Genomic DNA, 21007 nt, shown 5'->3' with positions numbered 1-21007 from the left:
TGGCATGTAACAGACCAGAATTTTTACAAGGGTTGATTTTTTTGGTGGGTGGGGGGGTTGAGTACTGTAAGTCTGGTCATACACCCCTATAGCCAGCTTTACACTAATGATGGCACAAAACCAGTGTTACCCATGTGTACAGTCAACAAAACAGGCCATTTGTGATGAGGCTTATGACACTAAAGTGGCTCTGGTGTTAGCTACCCCCTCGTTTCAGACAAGGCTTAAGCCTAGTCCTAGACTAAAATGTAAACTGATTTCAACTGAAACTTCCACTGACTGATCATAAAATATAGTAGTGCCTTTGTGTTGTCTCAAGATGCACCCCAGTAATGACTTTCTAAGCAGGTTTATAAAATTACTTACATGTCCTAGTTGAACTATAGCCTAATCCTGGCTTAGTGCAAGCCCTGTCTGTGAAACCGGGCCTACAAGAATCAAACTAGGCTACCTTGCCAGCATGGCCATATTAAATTATTTTGTACAAATTTTTACAACTGCCTTGCCCTGAAATCTGAGCGCAAAAGAAATAGGCCAGAATATAATGCAAAAATATTTATTCAGTTGAAGCTTTTTAATAAAAGAAATCAGAAGTCAAATCTCTTTTGGACATCAGATGCTCCAAAGACAAAGTTTGCATCTGTGGCTTCAGTTGTCAGACACGGATTGTCGCCATCCTGAGGGAGGGGAAAAAAATAAATAAATTTTAGATCAAAGTGCATTTGCACACAAATTACAAGAGTGTTTGACAAGAAATTTCCCATCCTAACAAGATCCTTTAAGATACCCACCTCACTGAAATACTTCTCAATAAGAGCTTGAGCTGCCCGATAAACAGCATTGTTCTCATGGTTTTGAAGAAACTCAATTCGATCCAGCCCTCCCACTTCCTCTACCAACAAACAAAGCTTATCCACCTCCCCAAGTTTCTCAGCAGCCTGCGGAAGGCACACAGTTAATATTTTAGCATATCCCTCACAACACCAAGCACTGGGAGTTGCAGTAGGATTTACATATTCTTTTTGAAATCACGTACATTGGACTCACCAAGAAAATGTTATTTATGGCGTCTAGGATGACCAGGACAGTCTTGGTGTCTTTAACTTGAAGCAAGTTCAAGATGGCCTCTAAAGTGCCACACTTGACCAGATGAACAACTTGGTCCACAGTCCCACCACTTGTGTAGTTGGTCACTGCCCATACTGCCTCTCGCTGGGTTTTGAAGTCGCCCTGCAAAACGATTTTAAGCGGTACAAAAAGTGTCCCAATGAGTCACGGATCCTGGTCAAACAACACTGAAAAGTGGGTAGACTCTGAAGATGGATTGCCCATTGTGTTTACCAAATAGACATCCATTTATGAATCCCAAATAGCAGCATTTACAAACATTAGCAAACAGATGCAAAAATCAGATTACCATAGCAGCAATTATCAGAGTCAAATAATGGATAACTGCAAACATTAGAAACAGTCAGAAATTCTTGCAGGAGACCAAATTCAGTATAGCCATGTGTGCAACTTTTCCATATAATTACCTCAAAGATTTGACAAAGCATGTTAAATACTTTTGCCAAATGGAAATGCAACACTTCAAGAAGCCCCAGGAGGGGCTGTTTGTATAATTGGCCTCGTTTTATGCCCAGCTTTAGAAGCAAACCATCAAATTCAAGCCAGAACATTTTATAGGCAACTCCGTGTGGGCAGAAGACATTCAGCATGCCAGAAAAACATCAGTTACGACATACATTCCTTAGGAGATCCACTAGAGGAGCCAACAATCCACACGTGATGAGCTGTTGGATCTGTTGGCAGGGTCCAGCTGCAATGTTGGACACTGCCCAAGCTGCCTCCTTCTGAACACTGGACTTAGGATGTCGCATCAGCTGGGGCAAAGCACTCAACACGCCTGCGTCGATGGCTGCTTGCGTCTGCAGGTCTGAACCACTCACGATATTCCCAATCGAACGTAGGGCTGGTGTCTAGGTCATATTGGAGAAACTCCTTTTAAGCAATTCAACACCAGAAAGTTAAAAACACTAGGTTACTTACCACCACAGCGAGTTCCTCAAATCCCAAGAGCTCAACCAACCGTGCAAGGATTCCAGTCTTGATGACCACATCAATCCGCTCGTTGGGTCCATCAGTGAGGTATGAAATGGCCCAGCATGCATCAGACAGGATGGATTTGTCACTATGGTGGAGCAGTTGGATTATGGAGGGGAGCATTTGTTGGACCGCACTGAAACGAGGGAAGGGATTCTTGTTCCTACAAAGGTTTGACAGGGTCCATGTAAGGTTGCGAAGGTACCCCACCTGAAAAAAAAAAATTGAGGGTTACATTGTGCATTTACACTTGCAAATCCAGAGATGTGGGGTGTCCCGAAGAAACTCACAGGAGCATCTGGCGTGAGCCGTGCCAACAGCGCAGGGATGACGCCACAGTCAATCAGGGCGTCTCGATATGATGGACCATCACCTAAAAGGGTGAATGAACACTTTGGCAAACAGTTTTCAATCTTCAGAACTAGTTGTTAGGACGTCACTTCTTAACATTCAAGTACCAAAGTTTCATCAAGCATTAGAGTACAAAGTGCCACTTTCTTTTAGGATGCAGATGAAGTTTCATTGAAGTATTCTCACCTGCAATGTTGCCTAGAGCCCAGACAGCCTGTTCACTGATGTTCAGCATTGGTGAAGCCAGCAGGGCAATGAATGCTGGCACTGCCCCATGCTCTACCACCTGCTGTGTGTGCCAGGAGGTGCCAGATGCAACATTAGTGAGAGACCAGGCAGCTTCAAACTGCAGCGTGGGGTCATCATTCCTTCCTAGAAACTCCACAAAGCGAGTCAAAAGACCAGCTTCTACGATCTCCTTCAGGGGAGGGTTCCTCTCCCGAGAAAGCAGCTTCCTGTAGGCATCAATTTGAAGGTTGTAATGCTCTATAAAACGTTTTGAGATTATTGATGAAGTTAAGACTGGTTACTGTACCTAGCTGCTTGACAACCTTGTCTCTGCTTCTCTGGGCAGTCACTGTTCACATTGGCAACAATTTCTTGAATCGTTTCAGATGTGACCTTAAAATAAAAACTGAGTTTTAAGAGTATTCTAAAAATTTGAATTCTAATTAGAGGTTTAACTAGCAAACACCTGTTTGTTGTCAGTGTTATACTCAGGTGACAGAGGCTCCTCATCTCCCACAGATGAAATATTTCTCCTCTTCATAATACCTTCAACCTTTTGAGCTTTTCGAAGCTCAACGCACTCTGCAATTCTGCGGTCACGCATTTTCTGCAAGCACAGATAGGGTGTAGAGACATCAATAGATTTTAAGGTGTGAACAGTTAAAAGGGAAAATTGCCAGAATGGACGCACAGCTCACCGTTGGTTCCTTGCCCTTATTTTTGAACTTGGACATGCGTTTATCAGACAGATTTTCAGTAGGCATTTTGACGCTCAAAGCACTAGCCAAAGGCTAATCAATGCCAACAAAAAATGTTTTTAATATCAAATGTTAACAATAAAACAGAACTGAGAGCAGGAGTTAGTATACCAAACCGATGTTTCAATGTCAGACTCAACTGCAATAACAAGCAATCAACTGCAAAGAGCATTAAATAGACCAACAGAATTAGAATCAGGTGATATTAATTTGTAGCCTTGCCACACACCAGGTTGCATAAACTGCTTAGACCAGTCTGAAGTTAGCCATCTAATTTGTTTTCATGTAGACTGGTCATAACTGTTTAAAGTCAGTTACAAATATGTAGACCGGATCAATTTTAATCAGAAAAGTGAGACTGATTATCTTGGCTAACTGCTAGTTGGTCAAACTAGTTCTTAGGACACAGTCTTAACATATTGTCTATGTTTATGCAACTGGCTCAGAGGATGTGAATAAAATGTTGTTTTATGTTTTGGATCACACAACTACAGTATAATAATAAAGTCAAGTGATAACCAAAATAAGATTTTTACCTTTTTAAAATGTTTTCTACAAAATAAAAAAGTATGTTATTGCCATCTAGAGGCCAATAGTAATATGGTAAAATATAGAGGAGCTGTATATTGCTGTATTGATATCATGTGTGACCTTACAGATTAACTGAATTGTTAATTTGTAATCACTTTCATATATATAAAATACCATTCATATAAAAGTATGTAAATTATATAAAACTTTTAATAAAAAGTACATAAAACATGAAAAATATTTATATAAAATGCACACAAAATCTATAAAACTTTCTCTTAAACCTGTATATAAATCGCGTATTATTAATAATAAATGTTTGAAAACGCATCTATTCACAGCCTCAGTTGGATTTTCTTCAGAAAAACATCTTTGCAAGCATTACATATTTTACTATTAAATATTTTATGTAGGCCTGAATAGTATGACTAGATATACGAAGGTGATTTAATAGTAATTCCCAAAAACAAGTAGCCTACAAATGAATATGTTATACTGGGTTACAGCTGTATAAAATACAGAGGTAGATATTTAAATTTCTTACCTTATGCTTCTCTCTTCTTTACAGTTCAGATGGTCTGGGCACAATGCTGGAGCCTCAAAAGGAGTTACGTAAGTCCGTTTTTCACTCACAGTATTATCAATTGTTTTGGTTTAAAAGTGAATCATTTAAATAATGGGCAATTAATTTTGATAAAACGAAATGATATCCTGTAAGTTATGAGTTATTTATGCTTTGTTGTTGATGAAGGGGTATTTGAGACTGAATGGCTGAGAGGTTGTAAAACAAAAAGGTGTGAAGTAGCACTAATCTGTAATAAAGAATCTAATATTCTGATTTACCAGGTGATGGCGCTGTGCCCGTATGACTGAGATAAGTGTCAGAAATTCTGCACCAGCGCTGTTTCTCTCACTCTTAGGGGGAAAGAATTCTAATAAAAGCGTTTTCTAGTAAGTGAAATACCAGATTGTCGAAACTTTTCATTCTGACCTTTAATTTAAAATATATATATTTACCTCAACTAATCGGTTGAGAAGTTCATGAAACACATAGGACGGGTAGCCTACTCCAATGAAAAAAATATATAATCTTGCAGTTTTAAAACATATCTTAGAGGTTTATGGGCATACAATAATTATAATAATAATAAAAACCTCTACTGATGTAAATATGAGATAAGAGAATGAATATGAGATGTAAATGTTTTTCTAAGTCACGTGACGCGCGCGAGAGTTGTCGCTGAAGTGAACGCGCATCGCACGCGCTCATACACCCAGAGACACTTCGGTTGTGAGAACACGAGCAATGGACCAAATTAACGACCGAACGGTGAGTTATATTATCATTGCTGATTTCATTATTATTTATGATGTTATTTAACACTTTTTCATCAGAGGTCTAATGCCTCACGCTTAATTTCATGGTCCTGTTTCTGTTAATTTGAACGGTCATATGTTTTATTTGTCCATGAAGTTCTTAAGTAACGTTATGTGTTATGTCAAAATATGAAGGGGTATTCCGCCACATTATTATTATTCATTGATTCAAATGGTTTATGGTTGACGCTTCAGACTGTATTTCAGCACCACGGAGAGCTCAGGCAGCAGCGAATGCTTCTTGAATCTAGTAACTTTTATGTTTGGCACCTTTTTCAGTTATTAATTTGTCTCTAACTTGTTGTTTAAATGAACAATCGCATAGATAAATTAATGTACAGCATCCACAAAAAAGAAAACAAGTACATCAACCGTAGCAATCTTTCTATGCAGTATGCATTTGTCTGTACTGTTGAGTAACTGTTGGTGGTTTGTCACGGATCCAATTGAACAGAATGCACTTTATAAGTTTGTCCAACAATTTTGTGTTAGAAGAATTCAGAGTTTTCTGCTGAGTTGGAAAGCTGAAGATATACATTCCTGCTCTTTAAAAATTAATCATAGTTTCTTTGAAATCAGAGAGCAAAACCTAGCAATAGAAAAACATAAATAGTGCATCTGTATACCAATACCAGCTCTGCATTTTGAGCACAGAGAATCAATCTTATTAAGTATACATGAGGTTCTGTGTTCATATGGTGGGTTTATATCAGTCTATTGCAACAAAAAGTACTATAAATTGTGGTTAGACATCAAAAACAGTCCTTCCGTGTTTTCTTGACATGACATATGGTATGATTTCCCCAAGTGATACGAGATATAGCCCTCAGACCCTGTAAACTGAAGGAAACACCACAATATGTTTTATGATATAATGGCTCACATATAAGTAACTAAAAATCATTCTTGGGAATTCTGTATTTATTTCTCTAAACTGTGTAACTCATTTTAATGAAACTAATAATTAATTTACAGTAATGAAAAGAGGTTAAAGAGGCAATATAAATATTCAGTGGCTGGAAATCTGCATAAGATCATTATCCTCTGGGTCTCTGTGTTGTGGAAAATCTCTGAGGTTTTGATTCTGAACGAATACATGAATCAGAATCAATACATATTTAAAGATTTACATGTTCTTTGTTTCCAACAGGTCATTGTTAATGATGCATCTCATTACTGAGATCTACCAGAACTTCTTCATGTGCCTTTCAACTTTGTTTTCCTCCTGATCTCGAGATATTTCGAGGAAGGCAGAAAAATCCTCACACTTTAGAATAAGACGTTGCCCTGGCGACAGCTCATCCTTATCACGACTCTCACAAATATGCACCTCTGTGATTCAGTGGGAGGTTGATGATCTCCAGGGATATTGTTCTGAATATTTCTGCTTCTTGTGACTCTTTCAGATGCCATGAGGGACCTACCAGTATTTGACACTCTGATCTGAGAGGGCTGAGGAAATGGGGATTTTACATTTGCTGGTGTTTGTGCTGCTCGGAGACAGATTGGGTCCTACACAGCCAGACATTTTAGCGAAGGCCCAAGCCAGCGAGCGACGTGTCTTGGCACACATTCCCGGCGACATCATCATCGGGGCTCTTTTCTCCGTCCATCATCAGCCGCCGGCCGACAAGGTTCACGAGCGCAAGTGCGGCGCTGTACGCGAACAGTATGGCATCCAGCGGGTAGAGGCCATGATGCACACCCTGGACCGCATCAACGCGGACCCGCACATCCTACCCAACATCACGCTGGGCTGCGAGATCAGAGACTCCTGCTGGCATTCGGCCGTGGCTCTGGAGCAGAGTATTGAGTTCATCCGTGACACTCTAGTCTCAGCCGAGGAGGAAGAAGGCATATCTAAGTGTACAACCGAAGATGGAGGGACTCCCATGAAAGGGAAGAAGCCCATTGTGGGGCTGATCGGACCTGGATCCAGTTCTGTGGCCATCCAGGTTCAGAATCTCCTTCAGCTCTTCAACATTCCCCAGATTGCGTATTCGGCAACCAGTATGGATCTCAGCGATAAGTCTTTGTACAAGTACTTTATGAGGGTGGTGCCTTCTGACGCCCAGCAGGCCAGAGCGATGGTGGACATCGTCAAAAGATACAACTGGACCTACGTATCTGCCATTCACACTGAAGGTACGTGATCTCTTTCCTAGGGGAAGTATTTTTCTTCACGGTTACTATGAGATTTTCCACAACGCTTCTTAAAAGAGCTAAATCTGCCCTGCAACTCTTTTATTTTTCTTTTGAGCCCATTCATTTTTTAGTTCTGGAGGTTTAATTTCTTCCTCGCATTAGTATTTCACAAAAGTCTTCCAGTGAGAAAGGCAAATCTCCAAAAGCATGTAAAACTATTATTTAAAGTGTTAAATCTTCCACATTCTCAAAGTGAGAGATTTTACATACAGATTTCATTAGGTGATAATGTATCACTCTGTCTGTTGCGATTCACCTTTATCTTGGCCTAAACAGCGAAATATCTTTATTATTCATAGAGGGAAATGTCACATCTTTTAAGGAGTCCTCATAAAGAGTTTATGTCTCTGATGCAGCATGTGCCACTTGTAGTCAAGATCCAGGCATCTGCTAATCATTTTATGTACTTATTACACTTGGTGACAAAAGATTTAACACCATGCATTACGTCAAACTTTATATCTTGAATGTACATAGCAATGCTATTTAGTACCACTGAGATTTTATCTTATTAGTGTTTGAATTTGTTTGTTTTTTTTGTCTCTCTCTTTTTTTTTTCCTTTTAAAGGGAGTTATGTTTTAGCAATTGCAGTTTTTTATATAATATACTGTATATCTTATAGTTTTACATTTTCTTAATAACTTCAAGTTCATCTTAATAAGTTCAAATTCAAGTAACAAAACAGTTTTCACTGGTTTTAACTAATGAATATTAAATAGTAACCTGGGTGCAAACTTTACTGTATATTACTAACTCAGGCAGTATATATTATAAATAGTTTTTTATATATATATATATATATATATATATATATATGTGACCCTGGACCACAAAACCAGTCTTAAGTCGCTGGGGTATATTTGTAGCAATAGCCAACAAAACATTGTATGGGTCAAAATGATCAATTTTTCTTTTATGCCAAAAATCATTAGGATATTAAGTAAAGATCATGTTCCATGAAGATATTTTATAAATTTCCTACTGAAAATATATCAAAACTTAATTTTTGATATTAAGTATTGCTAAGAACTTCATTTGAACAACTTTAAAGGCGATTTTCTCAATATTTAGATTTTTTTGCACTCTCAAATTCCAGATTTTCAAATAGTTGCATCTCGACCAAATATTGTCCGATCCTAACACATCAACGGAAAGCTTATTTATTCAGATTTCAGATGCTGTATAAATCTCAGTTTCAAAAAAAAATTGACCATTATAACTGGTTTTGTGGTCCAGATCACATATATTTTATTTAATCTACTGTTTTATTTCAAGGAATGACAAATGTTGTTCATGGTTTTACTTAACTATTAAATATTATCCTTGTTTCATTGTTTACTGAATATTACAAACTGGAGCGTTTTGGCTAGAAGATTGATGACCTCACAGACAGGTGTTAATTGCCAGCAGGTAGTTAAATATGGAGCCCACCACAGTTTTCACCCACATACAGAACAAGGAGCCTTGAAATACACCATAATGTTGATTCATTTGCTGGCATCTGTAGCTCCATTTGTATTATATCATATTATGTAATTTGTAATTTGTGGGCTCTATTGATAAAATAGAACAAATGTTTGTAGTCACATTTGATTTGACTTGTGTTTAACCAGCTTGTCAATCAACATGCTGAACACCAATGGAGAATAGGTGTTTTTGCCCTAGTTTAACATGAAAATAACCAGTGAAATTACTGAAGAAGTATGTAAATGAAAGCTGTGTGTATGGTAGTGAGGTTTACTGTCTTTTTATAAAAACGTATTTTATTAAAGGGATTGAAATGCAAAAGTTTCCTTTCAAACTAAGGTCAATCAGGCAATCTGTCAAGCAGCATCGTACCTTTCTGCAGATTTGTCTGTCTGTTGTTTCATCATGTTCAAGAGTCTCTTTGATGTTTGAAAACACCCCATGATGCTTTGCATACAGCGTACACAGAGTGAATGGTTAATAGACACGCTCATGTATTGTGTTGCTGCTGCACTTTTGTTATGGCCTTTTTTGGCCTCATGACAGACCATAGAACAAACAGAAATCATTAGCTGAAAGGCGATCATGATGATCATTTACATCTTTAGCTCTGTTTTCAGTGTATGTGGGCGTTTAATGAATTTTCCTGTGCGAGTGAACACACTGTTTAAAGACTTGTCGCTGCTGCAGCGTCTGTCTCTCTGTAGGAGGGAAAGAAAAGTTGAGGTCATCAAGGGTATCTCGGTTATTATGTGCAGAGGTCATTTTACCCACATTTGTTATTGCTTCTTGTGACCAACCTTTTGGATTACAGGACCACTTGTTTTCTGCCCTTTATTAATGAAATGCCTGTAAAATATTATGTAACTCTATTTTTTTTAATTATATATCCATTTTTATCTGAGACAGAAGGTTCTAGTGAAGTTTGAGTGCAGCGAGGGAATTAATTCACCGAACTGGCACAGAGGAATGGAGGGAAAGATTTGAAGAAGATCTTCCCTGAGGAGAGAGATTAGAGAAGAAGTCATGCGCATTTGGAAGTACACTTCTCAAATCTAAGACTTCACAGAGATGAAGAATGAGACGTGTTTGATAGTCAAGTCAAGTTATGCATAGGTTATGCTCTTAGATTTGATTAATTATCCCTTGATTATTTACACAATGGAAATACAAAACAAGGATGCTAAATATAGAAAATATTGCTCAGTAAATGCAATTCCCATTCTTCTCTTTTTTTCAAATTTTGGTATCATCATACTGATTTCTGTAGTTCTAGCGAACAGATCAAGATCTTCTAAAGTAAGACCAGGGGCGATTCTAGGATTTTCATTTTAGGCCCCCAATGAGCGTATAATAATAAAAAATAAATGAATATTTACAAAAAACTGATTGAAAATTTGTACAAAAAATTGTAGAACCGTTCTACATAAATTCAATTCAAACAATAAAAATTTTTTTTTTTTAAATTAATACAAAACACACACACACACACGTTTCAATCTCTGTCAATCACTCTGATATGCAATTAAAATGAGTGCACTGACTGAGTGCTGTCTGTCACTGTCTTTAATCATTTCTATGCATAACTGTATGGTAGTTAATGCCACATGCACTGTATTATTATGTTCTATATTGAAAGCTAAATTTTCAAATGAAAATAGCAATAACGTGATCGTTTTATAAAGTATGCGTTTATATGTGTTAAGCTAAAGGAAACAGCTGTGGTGTGATGAGTGGTGAATGCAGCGAAAACTTTACAGTTGATTGGAAACCGATTGCTCTCCCATGACTTTTTGTAAACTGTATTTATGACAAAGAACTGCATAGATGTAGACATTATAACAATCTATCGATAAACACACACCTTGTCCCCTCCTCTGCGCCACCGCAGTCTGTGGATTGAAGAACGCACAGAAAGATGGGGAGGAGCCGAAGTCTGCTGCCGTTTTCATTTGAAATTTAAAGGGGAAGAATCTCAAGATTTTTAGGGGGGCTGAGCAGAAATTTTGCTAAAGCCCCCCTAAAAATGGCCTAGTGACGCCCATGAGTAAGACAAAGCACAAAACATCACAGAATCCTTCAAATTCATTGCTAATACTTGATGCTTGTATTTTGAAGTAAATGGAGGATCAGAAAAACGGATGGTGATGTCATTAATTTGCATCTGTTAGTTAAAGAATAGCAAAATAATATTTAAAGTTAGTAAAAGGGTTACAATAATATTTCATATGAATATTTCACATTTTATCATTTAGACACTAGTTTGTGGTTAGACACTGTGTTTGATTAAAAATAGAGTAAAAACAGTGATATTATGAAATTTTATTAAAATTATAGTAACTGTTTTCTGTTTTAATATAATTTAAGATATATTATGTTATTATAATATTAAGATATATTATTGTAATATATTTTTTGATTGCAAATTCAAATTTTCAGCTTCAGTGTCACATTAAATTCTAATGTGCTGGTTTGCTTCTCAAGAAACATTTCTTATTATTATGAACAAAACAGCTGTGTTACTTAATTGTTTTATAGAAACCATGATTCACTGATGAACAAAAAGTGCAAAAACATTTAAAATTTAATTTCTGTAACACTTTCTATAAATTTAATGCATAATTGCATTAATATAAATATAAGTGTTAATTTCTTTTTAAAAACCTTACTGACCCAAACTTTTTGAATGGTTATTATAATACTGAGACATTTATCGATAGGTACATGAAAATGTACTGTATACAAGAAATGACCAATTTCTGCTGCATTTTTAGCAAAAGCCCTCCATATTTTCATGGTACAGTTCCTAAACAGTAATGGACATTTCTCACCTTGCAGATACTGCTTACTCTCTGGAGTGCTAAAAGCAACCTGGGGTTAAGTGTTTTCCTCTGGGACGTCATGGTGATGGGATCTCAGTGACCTTACAGTTCACATATCACCTCAGCCAGATTTGACCCTGCAACCTTTAGGTTACGAGATCAGACTGTTAACCACTACGCTCACTCCTAATATTTTTTAGCAAAGCTCCATCACTGGAATGATCTTGTGAATGTTGTTTTAATCCTCGTAATTTCCATTATCAGAACTCATAATCTCGGGTGTAATTAGGATGCTTGTGCATTGATTTGGAAAAATAGGTGAAAGTCAATTTACTGTATTTGAGTGAAATGAAGGCGTATGTTTGCTCTTTATCAAGACATCTTTGCAATTGTATCAAATTCGCACCTCATGAAATGTGTGAAGACTGGGAACATTCCTCACACAAAAGTAGGTGACCTGATTTTTATGTAAATTGGGGGAGTTTACCCCTGACGCTTTATGAAAGAGGGGCACCATGGCCTGTTTTTCATTAGTTTTTCAAAGCATGAAAAAGTGAAATCTGTTTTTATTTCTTACTGAATATATTCAGGAAACAAAGCACAGAAAAGGACACTTTTGTAGAACATAAATGATATTTTCGGGAGACTTTGCCATAAATTTGATGTTTCAATTTCAATTACTTTCAGTTCAGCAGTACAAGGTCATTTCACGAGAAATTAAAATTTCCATGATTCCTCAAAATTAGCGTTCAATCTACTGTACCAAGCGTTTCACTACTCCCCCCAACTGCCCCACCCAGTAAAGTCATGGTAATAATGAGAAAGTTGGATAGATTTTATTTGTAAACATAAGAAGAACTAATGAAGAGAATAAAATATGGGAGAGTTAGCTGAAATGTATGCTGTTCCTGACTGAGTATAGCACCTACAGCTCTTCATATTCTGCTGAAGATTTTAATAAGGCCATATCAGCACGAGTTTAACAGGTTGAGAATCACATTTCACTGTGGATTGTTTTGTGAACCAATCAAAATGACGTTTGTGATGGCCATTTCTGTCACAGTTTCATTATAGCTGTAAAATTCGAAGCTAATTTATATTAAAAACAATAAATTTTTTGATATAACTATTTTATTAAATAAACGTTTAATTAGAATTATAATAAAAATTATATTTAATATAATTATGTATTTATAGACAGTATAATTAAAAAAAATAATAATATAATATAATACTTTAATTTTATAATAATATAATGATTTTATCCTTTAAATATCCACAAACTGAAACTGATATGATGGTGTGATGGCCCAAAGTTTTTGAAAAATCATTCAATCTCTCAATTTTCAGGGAACTACGGTGAGAGTGGAATGGAGGCCTTCAAAGACATGGCAGCAAAGGAGGGCATCTGTATTGCCCATTCTGACAAGATCTACAGCAATGCTGGAGAACAGAGTTTCGACCGTCTTCTCGATAAGCTCAGGAGCCACCTGCCCAAAGCTCGTGTGGTGGCGTGTTTCTGTGAGGGCATGACCGTACGTGGTATCCTCATGGCCATGAGACGCCGCCGCCTAGTTGGAGAGTTTCTGTTGGTTGGCAGGTGAGTTACCCAAAATATGAACTCTATGCACATGGATTTATATTTTTAGCAGACATTTCTTATCAAAGCAACGGCAAGAAAACACTTCTGAATTTGTGCCTGTGAGCTGTGGCAAGCACTCTTGGCAGGTTCAGAAAACAAATCTTGTTTTTTTTCCCCCTCAAAATGTAGGTGGTGTTTTAGAAAAGCTTACTGTACATCTATAACACTTACTGCAGCAGAAAAAACAACTAGCATACTTGGGAAATATTGTAGAGGAGACGGAGGGAAGTTGCCACATGTTTTACTCCAGTGACTATTTCTCAAGGGTACAATTTGTTTTGAGAATATTTGTTTTTTAATTGTATATTCTGTTTAGACACATACCATAGAGTCATGACTATCCAATTAAAATATTTCACTGTAATTGCCCAGGAAAAAGTTTCCTTGGGGCATGTTGCCATATTATATGGTGTATATTACATTGATTCAAGTTTCAAATTCAAATCAAATTCAAAACCTTATAGTTACTGAGATGTACCTCATGTGATGACTTCCCAGTGTGACAACTAGCCCCAGTCACCCCTTTCTTCTGCATCTTCTTTACTGCATGTTATCTTGTGTTCATTTAGTGCTTTTTCCAGAGATTGTGAGTCAGACAGGGTTGTGCCATGAGCCAAATCTGTAGGTATTTCAAAGATACCTTTTGAATGTCCACCTACACCTGTTAATCATCATCTACATCTCTTTGCTTGTGTGTGTGTGTGTGTGTGTGCATGTGTGTGTGTGTGTGTGTGTGTGTGTGTGTGTGAGAGACAAAATCAAGATGGATCAAAACATGGAAGCAAGGCTTTCTTTCTGTCTGTTATCACCACAAATGTTGCCATCACCATCATCATCATCATCACCATCACAGTCATCCACTGCTGAAGCAAGGTATGTGATTTATGTTTATTTCAGTGATAGGCACTTGAGTCATGTTATGATAATGTCTTGAGTAAGCCTGTTGATTCTGTAATGAGGACTTGAGAGGTTCAGTCACACCAAAGTAATTCTGTAATGCTGGATCTGATTTTACAAGTACAGATGGTCTCTTAAACACTCTTACACACGTCAACTTTACCTAATAGGTTTTCTTCTCATCGGAGAAAGACATCAGAGACGCTTCAGTTATTTGTGAAAGATTACTAATTCACCATTCAATGACTGACAAAAAGATAATTGTATGTGACAGATCCTGTGAGAAGAATAGTTTGACTAGGCATCGACATCTTGAAAAATTTGCACGTGCTATTCATAGTGTCAAATGAAGTAAGAAATGATTCTTCCCATTTTTAATCTCCTGGAGTGTGACAACTAAATTACCTATTTTTAGCTTCATCCCCAATTCAGTTCTGGCTGTTCCATTAATAAATCGCTTATGGATATTACGGACTGAAATAATGTATTATGTCTTTGAGATATTAAACTAAGAATAATCCCTCCGATTTCTGCTTCTGTTCAGGGTTTCTTCGGTTGGATAATTAGACGTTCACTCATTGGTGGACGTGTTTTATAAACTTTTAGAGGTGAAGTGTGTCGTTTTTTGCTTTTTTGAGCTTACAATAAATTTACTTCACCTTCTGCTAAATGGAAATGAGAGGAAAAAATACAATTACTAATATATCAGTTGAAACCTAAAAAATGGCAAGGTGTAAATTAAGTGGTTTTATTCAACAAAATATTTTGAAACATATGCCAAATAAATAGCATTTGTTGGCATAAATCTGATATTATTTTCTGTCCTTAAGCTTCCCACATAAACGTGCATGTGTCATTTCTCTGTGGGTTAATTGTTAACGGATTAAAACAGTGATTCGTGTAGATTCCAAAACGTGAAACGGTTTTTTTTGCAAAATGCTGATGGCATATGATGAGCATCATTATTTATTTGTTTGTTTGTTTATTTATTTATAATATTCAATAACAAATCACCAATAATGTTTCAAAATGTTTGGGAAAAAAACTTTTTTTTAAAAACATAAAACATTTTTGTGATATTTTGAATTTTGATGTAATCTGTTCATATATCCAATAATAATTTATGAAGTGCACTCTTTAAATGATTTTGGGGTATATTTACAATGCCCAAACAAACTCCATTATTTTGAGATCAGCTCTTTTTAATAACTTTAGAACCAGATGACATCAAAGTATGCATCTGGAAAATCATTGTTTTGGTGAAGTTTAACAGGCCGGTTGATTTGTTCTGTGGTAGGGGCCTATATTTTGCTTATTTATGTAGTTTCTGAATATTTAAAGAGGATCTATTTCAGAAAATGGTGTCATGGTCTTTATTCTGGGCCTCTGGGCATTCCACACAGCCTGGATGTGCTGAGAGAAGATGCCATGTTTATGGGGGTGCCACTGCCAGTGTGTGTGTGTGTGTGTGTGTGTGTGTATGCGTGGGTGAGATGTGTTTGCGTGTGCATGAGTGGTTGACCGAGTTTGTGTGTGTGTGTGTGTGTGTGTGTGTGTGTGTTTGATGAGGTGTCAGACACCAGCTCCAGGGAAGGTGGCGAATGTTGAGTTTTTTTCTTTGGTTCAGTGAGAATATGGCCACTGTGTCTCTGTTCCAGTTTCTTGATCTTTATGTGGCTACAAAAGTGATAAAGTGTCTCAAGACAATAACAAAAAAACTCCATGTGCTTTCTTTGGTATATTGGTTGCTTTCTGATTTGGTGCATGCGTTTTTGCTTTATTTAGCATTAATTCATTGATTCAATTCATTGAAAATTAGTTAAAATTACCAATATATTATTAGCAAAATATTTAAAATACAGTGCAATCTTCTAATAAAAAATAGATTTTGTTTGTAATGCCAAAATATATTACAAAATGTATTTCAAGGGGCATGAAAATAAATTTCCAAAATTAAAATATTAATATTAATTCACCAGTATTAAACATTTTTGGTAAATGGAGTTTTTTTTTATTTGGACAATATAAATAAAAAATAATATTTAAAATATATTTTACAAATGTCCAACAAATATGCGTAACTAAAGCATAAGGAATATATATTTATGTAAAATGTACATTAGCAAAAAAAAAAAAAAGGCCATTTTTATATGATTGTAAAAATATATCTACAATACATTTAAAAAATATATATGGTATTTTTTATTGGCATATGGGACTGCAGTATGAGTTGATTCTTACAAAAACAATTGTTACCAAAGGCTGTTTGTCAACATCCCCACTCAGCAGCCTATTGACAGCCATGGAAACAGTGATGTCCAGGCTCCTCCGTTTCACAACTGAATGACTTTCAATTATTTACTAATGAGCAGTTTGCAGACTGTGCCCAGCCATCTGTCTCAAGTGAGTGTGAGGACACTATTGTATTCTATTGTATTATCTGTCAAAATGTTCATCAGTGAAGTGTGCACAAGAGCTGATCTATTGCTGATGAGGGCTGATCTGACTCCCCTCGCCGCTGGGGATGGATAAAAAGGTAACATAATTTAATCATCAGTTTCACTTTGCAGCTTCTTTGCAGCATTTGTTTGTGTAAACCTGATATTATTTTCTGTCCTTAATACAGCAGCTTCCCACATAAACGTGTGTGTGTTATTCCTCTGTGGGCTAATTGTTAACAGATTAAAACTGTGATCCGTGTAGATTCCAAAACGTGAAACGCCCACAGACATATTTTTTTCTTTTTGTGAAACGCTATAAAGCATAGAAACATTATATAATTATTATTACTATTTTTTTTAAATTCTCTCTAAATCCAGATTTAGTCATTTTTCATGCTATAAAACCTGACCACATCTGGTTGAATTAAAAAAGGTAACACTTTGTAATAAGGTACCATTGTTTTACATTAGTTACTGCATTAACTAACAATAACTAATAATGAGTACCACATTTGTTACGGTATTTAACGTTAATTAATAACATTCCAACTGTTCTTTGTTAGTTCATGTTAGCTCAGGTACAAGTACAGCTTTTGAATTGAATAATGTGTTAGTGAATGTTTAAATTAATATTAACTTTACTTAATAAATGCTTTTTAAGTTTTTTTATTGTTAGTTCACATATTTATTTAATGTAGTTAACTAATGTCAACAAATGGAATCTTATTGTAAAGTGTAAACAATAAAAAATTATTTCAAAACTGATCATTAATTAATTATCTGTTGCACAGGTAAAAGTATTATTATTTTTATTTTTATTTTTTAAGACTATTTATGAAATCTAACAGCAGTCATATAGTGACTAGTTCACTATAAAGCACATAAGACTTTACCAAAAAGTTCTCAACATTTTCCAGACTTCTGATGATATTCGTGATGTTATTATTGTGTTTGCATTGGGCTGGATTTATTTGAATGATTCCATAAACATCTTTGCATACCGACACAAACAAATCACTGAATCAGTATTTTTGAACTTATTCATTTAAACTAACAGTTCAAAAGATGATTGAAAATGAGTCAAATTCAATCTGCACATTTTCTACTGAGGTTTAAATAAGATGTACTGTAAGATATCTCTCTTTTAGTGCTCTCATAGCACAAAGAACAAGCGAGAAATGTCCTACTTTTTGGTAAATATCAACATATCAAATGCATATGGCAAATATTCGCCCAACCCTAATGTTAATGTGCTCTAAAATGCTGTCAGACATCTTTGTAAAGGCAGTAGCGCCTTTGCTTTGGCATTTTTGTTGTCTTTTTTTAAGTTTTCCTGCAGCGGCAGTGGGCAGAGGGAGGCTGACCTGCTGGGGTCAGTGTGTGGGTTTACTGAGCTGTTCAGCTCTTTTCCATGAGATGATTCAAGCTGCTACTAACATGCTCCTCTATGCTTCCCTCCCATTGCTTTTGCCTCCAAGGACAAGTTATGAAAGCCTCTCCTTACCTACCATGAGAACAAAAATGATACCGCCCACACTGCTGAGTTGTATAACATTTAGCGCTATGAGTTTAGGATGTGTTCAAGAACATATAGATGCAGTGGACGCTGAAAAGTGTAGTTTATTTTTCTTGTGTTTGTATGAAAGGAGAAGGTAAAACTCGTCTGTTGTCATCCAAAGATCCCTTTGATGCTTAATGGCGAAGATTTGGAGCACATATATCTCATGGAGAGGTTTATTATGAGCCTGTCACTATGAAATACTGGCCAGCTGTGTCCTCAAGACCTAATTCATAGAGTAACCTGGTCATAACTACTGGGCCTTGCCTGTTATGTGGGTCAGTTTGGACCGGGAGGCTCCCTGACTGTCTCTCAAGGGGGTTTGTTCTATATAAAAGCCATTCATTACTCACTTGTCTCTTGTACTCTTTGCAGCGATGGTTGGGCGGACCGCTATGATGTCACTGACGGCTTCCAGAGGGAGGCAGCAGGGGGAATCACTATCAAGCTGCAGTCTGCTTACGTCACGTGGTTCGATGATTACTACCTGAACCTGCAGCCAGACACAAACCTCCGGGACCCCTGGTTCCTTGAGTTCTGGCAGCACCGCTTCCAGTGCCGGCTGAAGGGACATCCTCAAGAGAGCACCAAATACAACAAGACCTGCACCAGTGAGTGGAAGATGTGCTCACATGAACTCACCACAGCTTACACGAGTTTGGGACAGTTTATCTGGATGTCCTTTCATCAATTCATCCATCCTCTCTCTATATCGGTTTGTCTGTGTGTCCATCTCTCCATCCATCCACCCATCCACCTATCAGCTTATCTATTCATTCAACTGTTCTTCATTCATTCAATCATCTATCCTTCCACTATTTAATTTACTCATTCATCCATTCATCCATCCAACTATCCATCAATCAAAAATTTAAAAATCTATACATCAGTCTCTCATTCCATCTATTCATCATCCATCCATCAGTCTGCCGATCTGTTCCTCTTTACATCCATTCCTTCCAATACTTTGTCTGTTTTTCATCCATCCATCAAACTTTCATTCCATCATTTCATCTATTCATTCATGTACAGTATACATCATCCATCCATTAATCTGTCAATATATTCATCCATCTATACATCCATTTCTCTTTCCACTATCTATCTATCCATCCATTCATCCATACATCCAAATCTTTCATTCCATCAATTCATCTATTCATCATTCATCCATTTGTCCTTCCACTATTTCATCTATTCGCCCGTCCATCCATCCATCCATTCTTCCAATGTTTTGTCTGTTTTTCAACCATCCATCCATCCATCCATTCATCAATCTTTCATTCCATCATTTCATCTATTCATTCATGTATAGATCATCCATCCAATGAGTCAATATATTCTTTCATCTATTCATCCATTTGTATTTCCACTATATATCTATCCATCCAATCATCCATACATCCAAATATTTCATTCCATCAATTCATCTATTCATTCATCATCATCCATCCATCCAGTCACCCATCCTTCCCTCCATCCATCCATTTGTCCTTCCACTACTTCATCTATTTGTCCATCCATCCATCCATCATCCGTCTTTCATTCCACGATTTCATCCATTCATTCAAATATACATCATCAATCTGTCAATCTATTCATCCATTATTCTTCCATTTGTCCTTCCACTGCTTCATCTACTCATGCATCCATCTATCAGTCTTTCATTTTCATCAATTCATCTGTTAATTCAAGTATTCCTAATTTATTCATCTAGCCATCCATTTGTCATTCCACTACTTCATCTATTTGTCTATCCGTCCTTTTGTTCATCTATCTAATAATGAATCTATCAATCAACAAAAATATAATGTGGACAAAGACTTTACTGTGGCAGATGAAAGCACTGAATAGATATTACAAAAAGTGTCTTTACAACTCAATACATTGTTTGTTCTGTTGTTTGTTTTCACTACAACATCTCATAGAGAAAGAGTCCCTCAGACACCAGTACGCTCAGGACACGAAGATGGGCTTTGTGATCAATGCCATCTACTCTATGGCTTACGGCCTGAACGCCATGCAGAAGTCTCTGTGTCCCGGCTATGCAGGCCTGTGTGAAGCCATGCGGCCGATTGATGGAGGTAAACTCTTAGAATTCCTCATGAGGACAAACTTCACTGGCGTCTCGGGAGAAGTAGTGCTGTTTGATGAGAACGGAGACTCCCCAGGGAGGTAGGAATCATTCATATTCTACTCCAAACACAAGTCAGAATGTGCTTCTAAACTCCTTTCAAAGAGAATAAAAACAATCTCTTGTTGATGTCATTGTGATTTTCAAAAATCCCTTCCTTCAGACTGAATGGCTTTATAAGCAAAACATGAATGATACTGGGTTAACCGTTTCACTCCCATAACAGTGCTTTTATGTGTGTTTTTCCAGGTATGAAATCATGAACTTTAAACAGATGAGTGAGGAGGACTATAGCTATATCCACGTGGGCAGCTGGGACAACAGTGGGCTGAAGATGGATGACGAGGAGATTTGGGCCAACAGCAGTGCCATCATAAGATCGGTGTGCAGCGATCCCTGTGAAAAAGCTCAGATAAAGGTGAAAAAGGCAGTAAAGCAATCTTTTTAGGAGAAAATGTGTGTTATGTCAGTGTATATGTGTTTTGAAATTAA

General features: G+C 36.7%; 2 protein-coding genes across 2 annotated transcripts in view; one reads left to right on the top strand and one right to left on the bottom strand.

Moving 5' to 3' along the window:
- Positions 1-429: 429 nt before the first annotated feature.
- On the bottom strand, positions 430-3596 carry kpna7 (karyopherin alpha 7 (importin alpha 8)). Its single transcript, XM_058788679.1, has 10 exons — positions 3381-3596; positions 3149-3289; positions 2990-3075; positions 2641-2909; positions 2394-2476; positions 2050-2313; positions 1746-1979; positions 1048-1230; positions 792-938; positions 430-677 (listed from the first exon to the last, which is right to left on the bottom strand). Exons 1-10 carry the CDS (start codon positions 3444-3446, stop codon positions 588-590), a joined length of 1563 nt encoding a protein of 520 aa, XP_058644662.1. The 5' UTR covers positions 3447-3596; the 3' UTR covers positions 430-587.
- A 1744-nt stretch (positions 3597-5340) lies between these two features.
- Positions 5341-21007, top strand: part of grm5a (glutamate receptor, metabotropic 5a) — a 28452-nt gene continuing 12785 nt past the window's right edge. The window contains 5 exon segments of the mRNA XM_058789769.1: positions 5341-7493; positions 13194-13443; positions 18757-18992; positions 20310-20556; positions 20765-20933. Of these exon segments, the coding sequence (XP_058645752.1) occupies positions 6809-7493; positions 13194-13443; positions 18757-18992; positions 20310-20556; positions 20765-20933 (1587 nt within the window). The 5' untranslated portion in view covers positions 5341-6808.

The sequence above is a fragment of the Onychostoma macrolepis genome, chromosome 10, assembly GCF_012432095.1.
Source record: "Onychostoma macrolepis isolate SWU-2019 chromosome 10, ASM1243209v1, whole genome shotgun sequence".
Taxonomy (NCBI): Eukaryota; Metazoa; Chordata; class Actinopteri; order Cypriniformes; family Cyprinidae; genus Onychostoma; species Onychostoma macrolepis.
Note: the sequence above shows the minus strand (reverse complement) of the source record. Positions and strands in the feature narration are given on the sequence as shown.